This window comes from Natrix helvetica, assembly GCF_964273705.1.
Source record: "Natrix helvetica genome assembly, chromosome: 7".
Taxonomy (NCBI): domain Eukaryota; kingdom Metazoa; phylum Chordata; class Lepidosauria; order Squamata; family Natricidae; genus Natrix; species Natrix helvetica.
Genome location: NC_138558.1, coordinates 44971331 through 44987908, shown reverse-complemented (window position 1 = coordinate 44987908; position 16578 = coordinate 44971331). Strand labels below are relative to the sequence as shown.

Here is a 16578-nt window from a genome sequence, read left to right as displayed (position 1 = left end):
CGCTGGCAAAGGGGGCTTTTTCTGGGTCACCAGAGACTTTGCGGGTGTCTCTGGGACCACAGGATCTCCCCCTACCTTTCACCGTCTGTTCGGGACGGTTTAGGTCCAGATTGGACCATCCAAGTGATCCAAATTCGACGGCTACCCGGAGAAGCCGGAAAAGTCGCCATATCACCATGATGTGAAGATCCGCCTTCCTTATTTATCTTATTTTTGATTGCAATTTATTTTGTTATAGGACTGCAAATAAGAAACTTAGTCAGGCCTACCCTTTTTATTTAATATTAGATACATAGTGGCAGAATTAAAGCAAAGTACACAATCCTGGTAAACATTTATTGCCTAATATTCAAATGTTAAAATTTTCCACTATTTATTTATCAAATTTATATGCAGTTTATTCAGGAACTGAGAATAATGTTTACTACTAAAGTCAATATAAACTTTTTTTTCAATATTACCAAATGATTTGGAAAAGAGCCTGGTAGATTTTTTTCTCCCTTTGGATGACATAAATCAGATATAAATGCAAATAATTTTCAACATTGACACCTGTTGGATGATAATCTGTGGTCTTCTGAAGCATCTTCCTAATATATACAGTACCTATAATTAATATCTGTGTCTTTGATTTGTTTGTAGAAAACTATGCCATAAATGTTTTTATGAAACAAAATTTATTCCTCATTCTCCTCCTATCATATTACAAGTGAGGAGGGGGGAGGGAGATAAAGGGACAGACCAAGGGTGAGTTCCTGCCAGTTTTAATCTCTTCTATAGAAGAGGTTCCACAAATCTACAGTGCCATTTAGAACTGGTTCCAGCTCCCTCCCCCCGCCCATCATCAAGATTTGGTTGCTAAGCAAGAGCGTTGTTAAGTGAGTTTCACCACATTTTACAAGTTGGCCATGCCCACCCAGTCACATGGCTGGAAAGCCACTCCCACCCAGTCACATGGCTGGCAAGCCACCCCCACCCGGTCACATGGCCAGCAAGCCACTCCCACAAAGCAGGCCACACCTACAGAAGAGGTTCTAAAAAAAATTTGAAACCCACCACTGGGACAGACAGATAAGATGGAGAAGATGCAAAGTGCCTTTTCAAACTGGTAGCAGACTGGGAAACTATGGGAAATGAAGTCCACACATCTTAAAGTTGGCAAGTTTGAAAAACACTGCTAAAGAGACTAGAGACTTAATCTTTCTTGGACTAGAATTCACTTTAACAGATCTAAATCTTGCTTGCTCTGCCATCTAGTGGCAAAAAGAAACATACATTTGCAAAGTTTTCTTAAGCAATTAATTTCAACGTTATCAAACCTGATTGGATAAATTTTGCATAATATGTATCAAACAATGTCTGTTTTTGCAGAATATCCAGGACATTTGGGAATATGTTACAAAACTTGATATACAATATTAATGTATAGCCTTTTCATAAAACTTCCCATCCTGAAGAGGCATGGTAAACCAGTCATGCCTGATATCGTATGCATTGTATGAACTGATGCTTACAAGAGAGGCACCAGCAAATCTCAGGCCAGAAAGAACTACCAATTATGTAAGCATAGAATAGATGTTTCCAACTGTGAAAGTCTGTGGGCGGGGAAACAAGCACGTCTGTGGTCTTATAGGGACCGGGGGGGGGGGATTTCTGGTACACACACAGGCATATATATGTCTTGTTCTCACTAAAACTCTTCAATGATAACATCTGAAAGCATTCATCTATCAGAGGAAGATCCAAAAATAATCAAGAACAGAGTTTGTGTCTTTTTAGAAAAGAACTTTGGTAACAATTTTTAAAAAATTATAAATGTCCTTAGCAGGGATAGACCACAGAGGTGAAAATAGTTGGCTTAGATTGAAATGAGTCTTGCTGGAGACTTATTATAGGTTTAGTATTACGGTGTATGTTACAGGGTTACTCTAGGTCACAGAAACAGATTCTAGTTAAAAGCCTGGTATGCTTTTCAGATAGCCAGATATTAGTTGTTGAATTATAGTTTACTATTTTCTCAAGTGACATGTCAGTCCTCTTCAAAAAATAATAATACTGATATAGGTCATAGTTTGAATGAAAACAACAGGTCAGTCCAGAGGAAGTTCAGTGAATGTCATCAGAATTAACAAGCCTCCCAATCTTATTTTATACTTCCCAATTTTCATTACTGTAATTCGGTATCCAAAGGCAATATATACTACTAGCACATGAGTATATTCGGACCTTGAATAGTTGGGTTAAAGGTATTTTGGTGAGAGTGCCAGTTACTGTATCTACCTATGATTCAACATTCAGAAGAAAGCAAAGCTGGAATGGCTAGTATGAAATGAGTTTTTGATTTAAACTAACTACATGCAAAAGAAAGGAAAGGGCTTTATAACATGAGGATAAAAATTCAGCTTAGACTGATGGTAAATACTGACCACTTATTTAATCACAATTCGGTATGGATGCAGATGGCTTTTCTCTCCCCCTTCGTAGTATTATGGTAGTTATGAGTTGGGTAAAAATGTTTCTGGTCTGGAAACACCAAGAGTGACTTTCTTTACCTTCAGTGACAATCTATTCCTTGTGTGTCTAATCACACTTGGCCAAATAAAGTATAGTATGGCACGGCATGGCATGGCACAGCATTCCGTTCCATTCCATTCCCTGGAATGCTCCATCTATGAATGGCTATTTGTAAAGACATAATGCAATTTCTTTATATAAGGTTTCAAGTGTTGTGTGTAGAGCTAACCATTAGGATTTGCAAATCATAATCTATAACTCAGTGTTGTGTAGAACCAGACCTGGGACTGGGTGATCTGGTTGAGTGTCATGGGCAGGAATGCAAGAGGAAGATCTGTGAAAGTTGAGCCAACAGGCTTTCCCACAGAATTCATTGACAAACTAGGGTCTTTCAGATAATTGTCTAAACTTAGAATGATGGTTCATCAAGAGCAATATTCCATTTTAACAACTAGAGGCTACATAAAGAAAGGGGTTATTTTGTTGCCTTGAGGGAAAATGGAGCATTTTCCAAACCAAATTAAAATACAAAAAGCAATTTATCCCAACACCATACAACCAAATTCAATAATTTATTTGCAAATATATTTGTGTATTTTCAAAATTTAAAAACAAGCAATACTGAAAAAGCATGAACTTTGTTGCAAGCCACACTCTTCATCAGTATGATGGTGATGAAATAGCACCATCATGTCATAATTCACTTAAGTAAGCCATGGCAAGGTTTATGATATAATTTGTACCTGCTTCCTTACCCCATCCCTTGCCTGTCTCTGCTTGTTTGTGCCTGTTTCCTATTTGATTGAATATTCAGTACACAACTCAACTCACAACTTGAAGAACTTTCCATGTTGTTAAAACATGGGGTTTTGTGTTAACACAAGAAACTGCACCAGTTAGACGAATGTATTTCTTCCTTTGTATGTTTACTGATTAGAGTTTCCTGATTTTTCATATAATCAATAACTCTAATAGTATGTTAATGTGCAGAATATCAGCAGGCAAATAATGCTAACTTCCATGCTGTGAAAAGCTGCTCTTATAGATTTCAGTGAGTATCTAATATTAAAATTTAAAGTTATTTTATGGTTAGGTTTAAGACAAAACACAAATCCACACATTTATAGCAAAGAAGAACAGAATGCAACAAAGTATCAAATAACATAAATATAATACTTTTATAATGTATAATACTTTCACTTCATGAGATGCACTGGCTTCCAGTTGTCTTCCAGATGCAGTTCAAGTTATCATCTATAAAACTCTCTACAGTGTAGTACCCGGTTATGTGCAGAAACCCCTATCTCTGGTACCACCCCACACACTCCAATCAACTGGACACGTTCCAGGTCCCTTCCTTAAAGCAATGCTGCCTGATGACACCTAGGAAACATACAATTTCTGTTCGGCAGAATGAACTTCTTACTGAGATTTGACTAGTTCCAATTCTGTTCACCTTCAGGAAGTGACATTGGGACCAGAGAAGCTCATTCTGAAATCTGAAGTCTTATGTTGGTGCATCCCAATTGTTTATTTTCTATTCTATTGAAATTCTATGATAACTGTTGGACACTGTCCATTCCACTCACATTCTGCAAGTTAGGTAGCCACATAGATCATGAAACTTTTTATCAATTGCTGTTGAATTCTATTAGGCATACTTTTAATTATTCATCATTTGTGTGAAAAAGCCATCCAGAAAACAAGGAAAACTAGGGTGCAAGCATGCTTTCTATAACCACAAATTCATGATGTCCCTTAGTAAGAATGTTACACTATGCACAACTACCTCTTGTGCTGGCATTTTACACTTTGGGCTAGAACTTTGTTTCCTAGTCATGCGCTATCAAGAGTCCTGCTCCAGTTTTTTTCCCACCTAAGTGACATTTGTGTTCCAATCATGTGCCAATGCTGTCCTTAGAAGACCCTACCAGGAAAGAGTGAACTCCTCCCTCTCTTGACACTGGAAGAAAAAAATAGCTGGCAATTGAGAGAAAGCAGTTCAGCTGAATTTTAAAGCAGTAGCATTCTATTTTGCACAGAATGTCATTGCTTCACAGAACTTAATTCTACCAGCATCTTAAATATAGGTGTTCATTTGAGAACACCTAGGCATGCCAATTAAAATATTGAGACAAAACATATTTGCACGTGAAAGGGCTCCTTTCATAGTTTAATAGCATATCATTTCCCCAAGAAACGGGGTCAGTTTAGTCCAATATTGTCACATAAAAGAGCTTAACAGCAGAGCTAGGAAAATCATTGGTAGGCTTTTACCAACTAGTATAGATGATAAACTAGTTTGATCTGATATATTGACATATATAAAGAACAAACACCATATGCACCTGAAATTAAAAGTTTCCCCAATATAAAGTAGCTTTATGTAAAAGGCAAAATGTTTCAAAAAGAATTACACTTAACTACAGGTTTTTCTTTGCATCTGACTATCCTATATAAAATTCTCTATAACTCAGAAAATGCCCAAACAAGTTATATCAGTCATTTCTTAACATACGACTCTTAAAGTGCTAAGTGATAACATGGCAATTCTTGCTAAATAATTGTTTTTACATCATACTAAACATAGGTGTGCCCCAGCCTGTTCTCAAGCTTCCACTCTTGTGTACAAATATGTTACATAAATATTACAAGTTGCCAATTCAACACTAGTTCATTTACTGTTCACAGATCATTGTGTTTTCCCCTATTTATATTTAGTGTTGCTATTATTATAGATCATGAATAATCCAAATTTTCTGGATTGTTACCCAGTTACTAAAATAGAAAATAAAGGCATAAAATGTAATGAAATAGCAATAGCACACAGCCCTAAGCAATACAATACAATAGTAGAGTTGGAAGAGACCTTGGAGGTCTTCTAGTCCAACCCCCTGCCTAGGCAGGAAACCCTATACCGTTTCAGACAAATAGCGATCCAACATCTTCTTAAAGACTTCCAGTGTTGGGGCATTCACAACTTCTGGAGGCAAGCTATTCCACTGATTGTTCTAACTGTCAGGAAATTTCTCCTCAGTTCTAAGTTGCTTCTCTCCTTGATTAGTTTCCACCCATTGCTTCTTGTTCTACCCTCAGGTGCCTTTGCAGTATAACAAGCTTTGCAGTATAACAAAATCAGTACGAAGTGGGCGCTGAAAATCAAACTCTCACACATATATTTTAATGGCCAGCATCATATATAACCATGTAAAGTAATTGTTCAAAGTAACTTTGGGGGGAAGATCACCCTTAAGGCAGCTTAGAAATATTTTAAATAATTAAAGCGATCTCTCCTTTCTCCCTAGTCACGTGTAAAAAAAGCATTGATGGTATTTCTCCACCGGGCTCACCCGTAAATCCACGTGGAGACCATAACTAATTCTATAGCTACCATACGCGACGGTGTTTCTGAGACAGGAGAGGGAAGCGCTCATCTAAAGTCTGAAAGGGGGCATCGCCTTTCGAGGGTCCGCTCTATGGGGACCGCCCCTTCCTCGCGCGCATCTCGTTCCACTTCGCTTGGCGCTGCCGGCGAGGACCGTCCGAAGGGTTAACGCCTCGTCCCGAAGGACCGCTCCCCCTCCCCCTGCCCGACGTCTCCCCTGTGCTATTAATATACAGCGAGCACATGCCGTGTCCTGACGCCTGAAGGGGACCAGATAACATGAATGTGCCCTTGCCGGCGACCCCTCGCTCAGAGGTTGCCCCATCGGAAGAGAGCAACATGGCGCCTTCCCCACAGTGCCCTCCAAGGATGGGGGTCCCAGCCAATGTCCTGGCGGACCAGCCCCCCGCGGGTCCTCCTCTTATCGCGAGACCCGCAGAAGCTATAAATAGCGGGAAAAAGGAAAGGGCTCGCTGTCCGAAGCTGTGTGACTCGACGGTGTGTCCAGCTGGGCGGGGAGGTACCTACCGACGACTCTCTAGGGACTTTTAGTTCCCTCTTTTTTTTGGAAGGGGATTTGGAGTGTCTCTCCCCTTAGTATGGGTGACCAGGCTCTCAGTTTCCTTAAGGACTTTTTGGCGGGGGGTATCGCTGCTGCTATTTCCAAGACGGCTGTAGCGCCTATTGAAAGAGTCAAGTTGCTGCTACAGGTGAGCAGAGTGGCTGAATTTGGAGGTGTGCTCATGTTCTCCGTCCATCGAGCTTGGGAGGAAAACTGATCGGATATTAATCTGGCACCTGCCATTGGCAAAGCTGTTTGGTTTGGCTGGCTTTTCCCAAAAAAGTAGATTGCAAGGACATGCCTCCCTGGTGGAAACGCGCAGAAAATTACTCGGGGACCCTTCCTGATAAGTTTCTCAGAAGGTTCTTCCAATAAATCTTGGAATGACAGGGCAAGTCTGCTGTCCCTCAAAGCGGTGCTCTGCATTTCTAGCAACAACCAAAAAAAAAAGTCTTCCTGCAGGGAGCCAAGTGTGAGGTTGTAAATAGGAGTGGAGTAGGAATTTGTCAGATGAAGTGACTAAATATGGAAACTGCAGTTGTGCAGTTCTGATGACAGAAGATCAGTGCAGCCTTGTTCTTGGCATAGCGTATAGAAACTACCCAGGGCTTGAGGAATCTCCTTCAGGCTTTGATTATTCTCTTCTGTGGTGTACGTGGTGTGCCATTCAACCCAATGAAAAGTAATAATGGGCAGTACAAATGGAAGTATGCCCTGCTCAGATATTTTCTAACCTAGTTCCATTTAAATTAATCAGTTGCATAAAAGTTTGCTGCTTGGCTCAATAGTTTGGTAATTTATGAGGATTGACTAAAAGGACTGAATTCCCAAAAGACATCCGTATGTGAAAGAAAGCTTGGGTCTTCAAAGTTGAAACAATATCTCTTTTTATTTATTTAACATATACAACCTAGTAAAAGCCACGCAAAGGGGTGCTTCACAAAGTGTATTGGTGTGACCAAAGTGTACTTCCTTGAAGTATTAAAACAGGTGTGCTTTTTGAAATTGCTGCTTTGAAAGCAATATGCCGATTGTCCATATTGCATATTCATACAAAGAGAAAGTTGTATTGGCAGTCTCTGGGAAAGTGAAACAACTGTGAGGGTGAAGGTGAAGCAGCAACTGTGGCTGCAGCTAAGGACAACCTTGAAAGAATCCATGCAAGGTTTCTAGGGGACACAGCTGCTTTAATATTTCAAAAATGATGCTTTCCTTTTGGTGCATATTTTGCAACTGCTTCTTTTGAATAGCTTTATAAAACTTCACCTTTTAAGATATGTACCTATAGAGACCTAGTACACAGGCTTCCATGAGCAAATAAGAACTGGCTAAAGCAGGGGTGTCCAAACTTGAGAACTTTAAGACTTGTGGACTTCAACTCCCAGAATTCCCCAGCCAGCCATGCTGGCTGGGGAATTCTGGGAGTTGAAGTCCACAAGTCTTAAAGTTCTCAAGTTTGGACACCCCTGGGCTAAAGGAACAAATATATTTCTTAGATTTTTTTTCCAGATCTTATGTCCAAATAAAGTAAACCTATGCATTTAATAGAGTCAAATGTATTGATGCCATTGCTGTTAATTTTAAATTGATAACTGGTTTTGATATGGAACAAAATTCCATATTTTGCAGTGAAACATACTATGTGTTGTCCCAAAGGTGCATTTTTCAAGAGGCAACTGGACTTTCTGGTTTTTCTTTGAAGATGTTTTGCTTCTCATCCAAGAAGCTTCTTCACCTCTGAAGAAGCTTCTTGGACGAGTGGAAGAAGCTTCTTGGATGAGAAATGAAATGTCTTCCAAGAAAAACCAGAAAGTTCAGTTGCCTCTTGAAAAGAGCATGTTTGGGACAACCCTGACCTTGGATGACTGAGAATCTCCATAGACATAATAACTATGTGTTCAATTTGAGCAGGTAACCCAAGCAACAATTATCCATTCCCCTTTACTTCCTTTTGTCTTTCTCCCCCCCCCTTTTTTTGTTTTTGTTTCATTCATTCAACAGGTCCAGCATGCTAGCCAACAAATCACAGTTGAAAAACAGTATAAGGGAATCATGGACTGTGTGGTAAGGATTCCCAAGGAGCAAGGCATCATTTCCTTCTGGAGAGGCAACTTGGCCAATGTCATCCGGTACTTCCCCACCCAGGCCCTCAACTTTGCATTCAAGGACAAGTACAAGCAGATTTTCCTTGGGGGAGTTGATAAACACAAGCAGTTCTGGCGCTACTTTGCAGGCAACCTGGCCTCTGGAGGTGCAGCAGGAGCAACATCTCTCTGCTTTGTGTATCCTCTAGATTTTGCCAGGACTAGGCTAGCAGCTGATGTGGGCAAAGGGCTGAATGAGAGGCAGTTCAGTGGGCTAGGCAATTGCCTTGCTAAGATCTACAAATCTGATGGCCTCAAGGGTCTCTACTTGGGATTCAATGTGTCAGTCCAGGGTATCATCATCTACCGAGCTGCTTATTTCGGCATCTACGATACAGCTAAAGGTAAGAAACAGACATCTAGTATTGCTGGAAGAATGATCTGATCAGGATTCCCCAAGCTCTCTCTCTATATTTGATATATTCCCAGCCAACATGGCTGTTGAGGGCCCGGTGAAAGGAAGGCTAACCTAAACAGAGCTTTGCTTGGCAAATTGCATTTCAATTGATGGGATTTGTAAATGCTGCCTAAAAAATGGATCTTTTGGGTAAATCAGTTGATAATTGAGAAAGATATAGTGTTCTTTTTTTCTACTAAGAAAAAAAGTACTTTAAACACAATTTTCCTTTTGATCTGTAATTTTCAATGATTTATAATCAATGTGATTTGTTCTACATGAAGTAATAAATTGATTTTCTAGGGTTAGTCAATTTTCTATGGTCAATCAACTTAGATTTAAGTAACAGTCTTTTTAAAAAAATAATAGTAGTACAGTAATAATCTCTCAAAGTTAGACAATTTGATGTTCTATATTTTCTTGTTCCTTAATGTGCCAAATATCATCCTGGAGAATAACTATGTGGTGGCTCAAATCAACAATGACTTGATGGCACATGCTGAATTCAAAATATGCCAAATACTCTAGCCTTCCCTCCCTGGTACACTTTTCCTAGGCTTCAGTGAGCTGCTTCTTAAACCTAACTGCATTTGTATATAATGTAAGCCAAGGTTTTACCTAAGGTTTATAAAACAAGCCATGATGGTTTGGGCTAATGACATGCAAATGCACACATTTCACTGTGGCGTAGCTTACCAATATGTGTAAAAAGGCCATTCGATTCCAAGTTTAAGAGATTTTTAGAATAGCAATACTATAAAAATCTCCTTGGATTGAAGTAGATTTGTTGTGAGATACTCTTGACAGCACTGCAGAAGTGGTTTGCTCTTGCCATCTACAAGGTTGTATTTTTGACCTGCATTCTAGTCTTCTACTCCAGTAGGGGTATTACCAAGTATTAACCAGACCTGACTCTACATAAGGTAGGTTCCCAGTCTCAGCAAGGTTAGCACAATGCTGCCTTCTGCAGGAAGACAAAAGCAATGCAGTTAAGAAGCTAATAATTCTTTAGATCTAAAAGACTTCTTCGGACACTACTCAAGTATAAATATCTGGCAATATACTACAGTTTTTCAAGATAATGATTACAATGCAATGGCTAGAATGTTGCATTTGAATAGTGGAAGGCTAGATTTGAATTCCTGCTTAGTCATGAAGCTCACCCAGGGCACAACGCTACAGTAACTAAAACTCTCAAAACATCCCATAGAGTTCATCAAGGCTTTTTGTTTAATTTAAAAAATAAAAGTAAAAAAAAAACAAATTAAAAAAAAACAAATTGTATTTTTAAACTTGTTGCTGACGCTTGGCGATTGGCATGTATTTATGGCAGTTACAATGTCCCGGGATCATGCGTTCACCTTTTGCAAACTTCTGACAAGCGAAGTCAATGGGGAAGCCAGATTCATTTAACAACATTGACTAACTTAACAATAGTGATTCACTTAACAGCTGTTGCAAGAAAGGTCATGAAATGGGCAACACTCACTTAACAACTGTCTCGCTTAGCAACCAAAATTTTGGGCTCAATTGTGGTTGTAAGTTGAGGGCTCCCTGTATCAAGTTACATCTGATATGTAGATATCTTTTTTTCTACTAAACAGCCCTGCAATTTTTCCGTGGCATCATGGTAAAGATAGCACGTAGACAGAGTATCATAGATCTGCTGGTGCATGGAACAGAAATTATAAGCGGTAGTGATCATTTTTCTCTTATTTCTTCTGGTTTTCAACTTTGGGCAATCTTCTCCTGATAATAGGCATGCTGCCTGATCCGAAGAATGTGCACATCATAGTCAGCTGGATGATAGCCCAAAGTGTAACCGCAGTAGCAGGTCTGACATCTTACCCTTTTGACACTGTCCGACGTAGAATGATGATGCAGTCAGGCAGAAAAGGAGGTAAGAAAATAACCGATTTCCTCATCTCTCAGCACTTTCACTTTTTAGACAGTAGAAGGACTTGATGCCATTTGGCAAGAAGCACAATTATTCCTTTAAAAAATAATTTATATTCCCACTATAAAAAAAAATGTTGAGACTCTAGAAAAAGTGCAGAGGAGAGCAACCAGGATGATTAGGAGACTGGAGACTAAAACATATGAAGAACGGTTGCAGGAACTGGACATGGCTAGTGAAGAGAAGGATCAGAGGAGAAATGATAGTAGTGTTCCAATATTTGAGGGGCAGCCACAGAGAGGAGGGGGGGGTGTCCAGCTATTTTCCAAAGCACCTGAAGGCCAGACAAGGAATAATGGATGGAAAGTGACCAAGGACAGATTCAACCTAGAAATAAGGAGGAACTTTCCGACAGTGAGAACAAACAGCCAATGGAACAGCTTGCCTTCGGAAGTTGTGGGAGCTCCACAACACAAAGAAGAGATTGGACTGCCATTTGTCAGAAATGGTGTAGGGTCTCCTGCTTGAGCGGGGGGGTGGGTGTTGGACTAGATGACCTATAAGGTCCCTTCTAAATGTTAACTGTTAATCAGAAAGAATCTGTTCCTGCAGGCTAGTGGCTTTTGCTCAATGACCTCAGCTATAATCTTAACTTAGTGACTATTCAAGGTTCTGATGGACTGCCCCAAATGTACATATGACTAGTTCTGATGGCTGCTCCCACCCACCCATGGTTATGTGGACAAATGTTGGGTGTTTAGCACCTGACCTATATTTATAGTCATTTATAGGGTCCAATGATGACATAATTTATGATATTTTTGTTGAAAATCAGCATGTATTTCTGTTTTTTGGCAAAAATGCCCCAGAGCAAACAATAGGTTCACTTAATGACCACCACAAAAAGGTTGCAAAATCAGTTTGGTCACACTATGACTGACTTTGTGACCACTGTGATTTATGGAGTGTCTATTGTGATCATATGTTGAGGACTACCTGTAACAGGAATAAGTTTCAATGCACTGATTACTTTTTCCCACTGGCTATGCTATACATTTTCATTTTCAGACAGATACCTGGGTTAAAAGTAAAGACAACAAAGACAAGCTCTGTTCTGAGTTCTTGCCTACATTTAGGCAAGAAAAACGAAATGCGCAGGTACAGTATAGGTGGTAACTGTGAGAGGATCTTGGAGTCCTAGTGGACAACCATTTAAATATGAGCCAGCAGTGTGTGGCAGCTGCCAAAAAAGCCAACACAGTTCTAGGCTGCATCAACAGAGGGATAGAATCAAGATCACGTGAAGTGTTAATACCACTTTATAATGCCTTGGTAAGGCCACACTTGGAATACTGCATTCAGTTCTGGTCGCCACGATGTAGAAAAGATGCGGAGACTCTAGAAAGAGTGCAGAGAAGAGCAACAAAGATGATTAGGAGACTGGAGACGAAAACATATGAAGAATGGTTGCAGGAACTGGGTATGTCTCGTTTAATGAAAAGAAGGACTAGGGGAGACATGATAGCATTGTTCCAATATCTCAGGGGTTGCCACAAAGAAGAGGGAGTCAAACTATTCTCCAAGGCACCTGAGGGTAGAACAAGAAGCAATGGGTGGAAACTAATCAAGGAGAGAAGCAACTTAGAACTGAGGAGAAATTTCCTGACAGTTAGTACAATTAACCAGTGGAACAGCTTGCCTCCAGAAGTTGTGAATGCCCCAACACTGGAAGTCTTTAAGAAGATGTTGGATAGCCATTTGTCTGGAATGGTATAGGGTTTCCTGCCTAGGCAGGGGGTTGGACTAGAAGACCTCCAAGGTCCCTTCCAACTCTACTATTGTATTGTATTGTATTATTGTATTGAAAGAACAGTGCCCAAATCAGGTCTATTTCTCCTATTTTACTCTTCCCTTTTGAGAAGAAAAAGAAGGGCAGAAAACAACTGGTTTGTGCAAGAAGCAAGGCTATTCATGTTAGCTTACTCGAGTATTATCTACCTCAGTGTAGGGCAGGGCTGTCAAACTCCCGGCCCATGGGCCAGATGAGTCATGCACTGACCATGCCCATGCCTGGTTTAATGAAGGCGGGGGGGGGGGAAGTCCCAATATGTCACCTGACACCTCTGTGACAATGTGAGTTTGACACCCCTGGTGTAGGGATATGTTAAATAAACCATTTCATCCCATGGAGAATGGTGGCTGACTGGGAACTGCTGCAAGCAGGATGAGATGGCAGCAAGGCTTCTGTGTATAGAGCCCCATCTCCAGTGTCAATCACTCCAACAGGACCGCTGGGGTTTGATTTAGCTTCCCAGCTACCTCTAGTTCACCATCTTCAGGAGCATATAATTATTTATGCTAAGAAAGCTTCAGTTTAATGTCTGCTTTTTTTATTTGGAACATATTTAAGAATGAACACAAGAGAGATGAAATTATCTCTTTGAGCTTCAAGGTTATGTTAAGAGAAAAAAATGCAATTTCATTTTACAAATCTTTGAAGTAAGGTTTTTGAAGTTCTTTCTTTGAAGTAAGAACTAGAGAGCAACTTTCCAATTATGCTTGATTTGTTGGAGTTAGAGAAATGATTGCGTTATTTCTCTCTTTCCAGTAATTTACCTGAATATGTTTACTTCCACAGCTGACATCATGTACAAGGGTACAATCGATTGCTGGAAGAAGATTGCTAAAGATGAAGGAGGGAAGGCTTTCTTCAAAGGTGCCTGGTCCAATGTGCTAAGAGGCATGGGAGGTGCTTTTGTATTAGTCTTGTATGATGAGATCAAGAAATATGTCTAAGCAAGTCAAACCACTTGACTCTTATGTTCTGTTCAGTTACATATTTACACATGAGTTAAAGGCAACTAAATATTTCCTACGGAAACATAGGTCGTTACTGTGGGTGAAATCCAGTTGAGAGGTGAAATTGGGGAACTATTAAGATTGTCCAGTGATGGTTTGTGACATAAGTCAAACTTTTTTGTATGGAAAGTTGAAGAGGTCTTTGTATATATACATTTATTTGACAAATATCAATAACATATTCCTATGAATAAAAATATTTCCTGAGGAGGTGTGTTGATAAAGTATTTAAACAACTAAAAAAGTGAGTTTAATAAATAGTAGAAATTAAACCTTTTTTGTGTGTGATAAATCCACTACAGAAGTTCTTTCAAGGATGGTAGCTTCCAGATAGTGAAGAGTGTGTACAGAGATGAGTGTGTGTGCACATGTGTGGTGTTATGGTAGAAGAGAGGGGGCAGAGAACAGAGTACTTTTTCTCACTCTCTAAGTTAGCAAAAAATGTTCAACTATGAGGGTGATTCTGACTCATATAAGACAAAACAGCTATAATCTCTGCAGGAAATAATAGCAAATCACTTCACAGGAAATGCTGTTCTTCATTTCTCCTAATTTTCTTTGAACATTTTGTCCATATATTGGGAAAAAAATACTTATGTCAAATGTATCTCCTTTTTGTCATTAGGATTGCAATGCTCATGCACATTCCCAGAGATGTGATAGCCTGGATGAGAAAATCGCATTTTGTTTTTTTTTCCCCAGGCCTTAATCTCTCTAAATATTTAGTAGTGATTATAATAACGACCATATTTTTAAACTTTGGGATCGTACCTTCTCTTGCTTGTGGTGGGGGCTAAAAAGTAGGTTGCTATTGAATGTGCACAGGAAGTCCTCAATTTGCAGTCTATTTAGTGACCACTTGAAGTTACAATGGCACTGAAAAAGGTGACTTACAACCATTTTTCACACTTACAAGCATTGTAGTATCTCCATGGCCACGTGATCAAAATTCAAATTAGCCAGTTGCAGCCCTTTGACAAGCAAAGTCAATGGGGAAACCAGATTCACTTACTACCTTAACAACTAGTGAGTCACTTAACTGTGGCAAGAAAGGTCATGAAACGAAGTAAAGTTCACTTAACAACTGTCTCACTTTGCAACAAAATGCTGGGCTCAATTGTGTTTGTAAGTTGAGGACTCTTGTATGGTTAGATACAACTCACCTGCAGTTTTCTTATTCTGTTTAGTAGTGTATGATCTTCGACAAATGGTAACAGCATCCATTTGGTTTCGTTTGTAATTGTTGGAAAAAGCAAAAGCAGCTTGAGCTGCTAGAACATTCAGTGACAGTACTTTGAAATCTATGCCTTGACAGATTTTGCCTCACAGTAACATACAGCATTCATTCAAAACAGGATGAATTGTTCCCGTGGGATTGAAATTTGGCAAACTTGTCACCACTTGTGTTGCCCTACACTTCCCAGAAACCCAGAAGTTGCATGGCACAAGATAATATGGGAGGAGTGTATCCCCACTCTCCCTCCCTGCATCCAATCGGCTGGCAACAAGGCCTGGCAGGTGACCAGCAGATTGGCTGCTTTGAAACTGAGGCCAAAATTTGAAATCTTTTAATGACAGAGTGGTGAGGTGAAGGGGGTGACTTAGATGCCTGCAGACAAGGTAGAGCTGGCTAAGGAAGATCAGTGATCAACGGATGAACTCTTTTCTTTCCTGAAGGGGCTTTGGGGACATGCGGGGTTGGAGAGTGAGAATAGTTCCCTCTTGCATTCTGTGGCTCCTTGTTCCCCTTAGCAAAGTAGCAGGCAATTCGGCAGCTGACCTGAGGAAGAGTAGGAGTAGCCTGCTTCATTAGAGCTCTGCTGAGGGTCATGAAGGGAGAGGTAATGGCACCACCCTATATTATATGTGAAAAGGATGACCCAATGAGTCATGATTGTCTATTACTGTCAGTCTTTGTGATGAATGTGCATCTAGAGAAGCAGTGGGTGGAGAGTTTTGGCAATGCAGACATTTCCCAGAAAGAGGTCTGGATTAAGAGATGAGCAGTCATGAGCTGGACTGGAAGGGAGGGGAAGAGGTTTAGGGTAGCCACATCTCTCAGGATATATCTAGTAAGTTAGATAGAAGGCAATAGCTTGAGTTTGGCAAACTTCTGTCCATTAGGTGTAAGTAAATAAAGGACTGAACCCGATTGGACTTCACTGTGTCATTTCTTGCCTTGGCCCTGGCAGCCCAGCCAGGTAAATCAGATACAAAACACGACTAGATGAGTGAACTCCACTTTATTGTAAGGATATGTTCACAAAATCTTGCAGGTCTATAGGTACAAGTTTATTTCCTGATATTTCTTGCTCCCTTCCCATCATCACAGTCATCTTCAATCTTATGGAGTATGACTGTTTCTAATGAGTTTCTTGAAATATAGATACCGCTTTTTGAGTCATAATTGGAGGTATTCTAGGAATACATTTCATGACATCAGTGTGTGAGAGAACTGAGTCAATGTGCAAAAAGAGTATTAATCTCCTAATTAATGTATTTGAAAACTTTCTCATCTTCCTCTAGAAATATATATTGTTTACACTGAGTTTTGCAGTATTCTTCACAGTTGGGAGCTGTGTAGATGTTAAACCTGATCACATTTTCAGTTAAAAAACCCAAAACAATTGTTCATGCATTTAGTACTTCCCTATTATGCAGTATCAGAAATTACAATAGAGTGATAGTTTTTAGAAGTTATTCAGTCCCATCTAAAATCTTTTAAAAACTATATATATTTCTGGAGTTTTGTACCTTTGCATTACCGAGTAGTAGTTTACTGATAAAACACATGTGAGCACATAAAATGTATTATATCCA

The 16578-nt window shown here is 39.8% G+C and overlaps 1 protein-coding gene across 1 annotated transcript; it reads left to right on the top strand.

Annotated features, from left to right (window-relative positions):
* The first annotated feature begins 6384 nt into the window (after positions 1 to 6384).
* On the top strand, positions 6385 to 14030 carry SLC25A4 (solute carrier family 25 member 4). The gene is made up of 4 exons (XM_081959768.1): positions 6385 to 6609; positions 8463 to 8949; positions 10762 to 10902; positions 13538 to 14030. Exons 1-4 carry the CDS (start codon positions 6499 to 6501, stop codon positions 13693 to 13695), a joined length of 897 nt encoding a protein of 298 aa, XP_081815894.1. The 5' UTR covers positions 6385 to 6498; the 3' UTR covers positions 13696 to 14030.
* The last annotated feature ends 2548 nt before the right edge of the window (positions 14031 to 16578 follow it).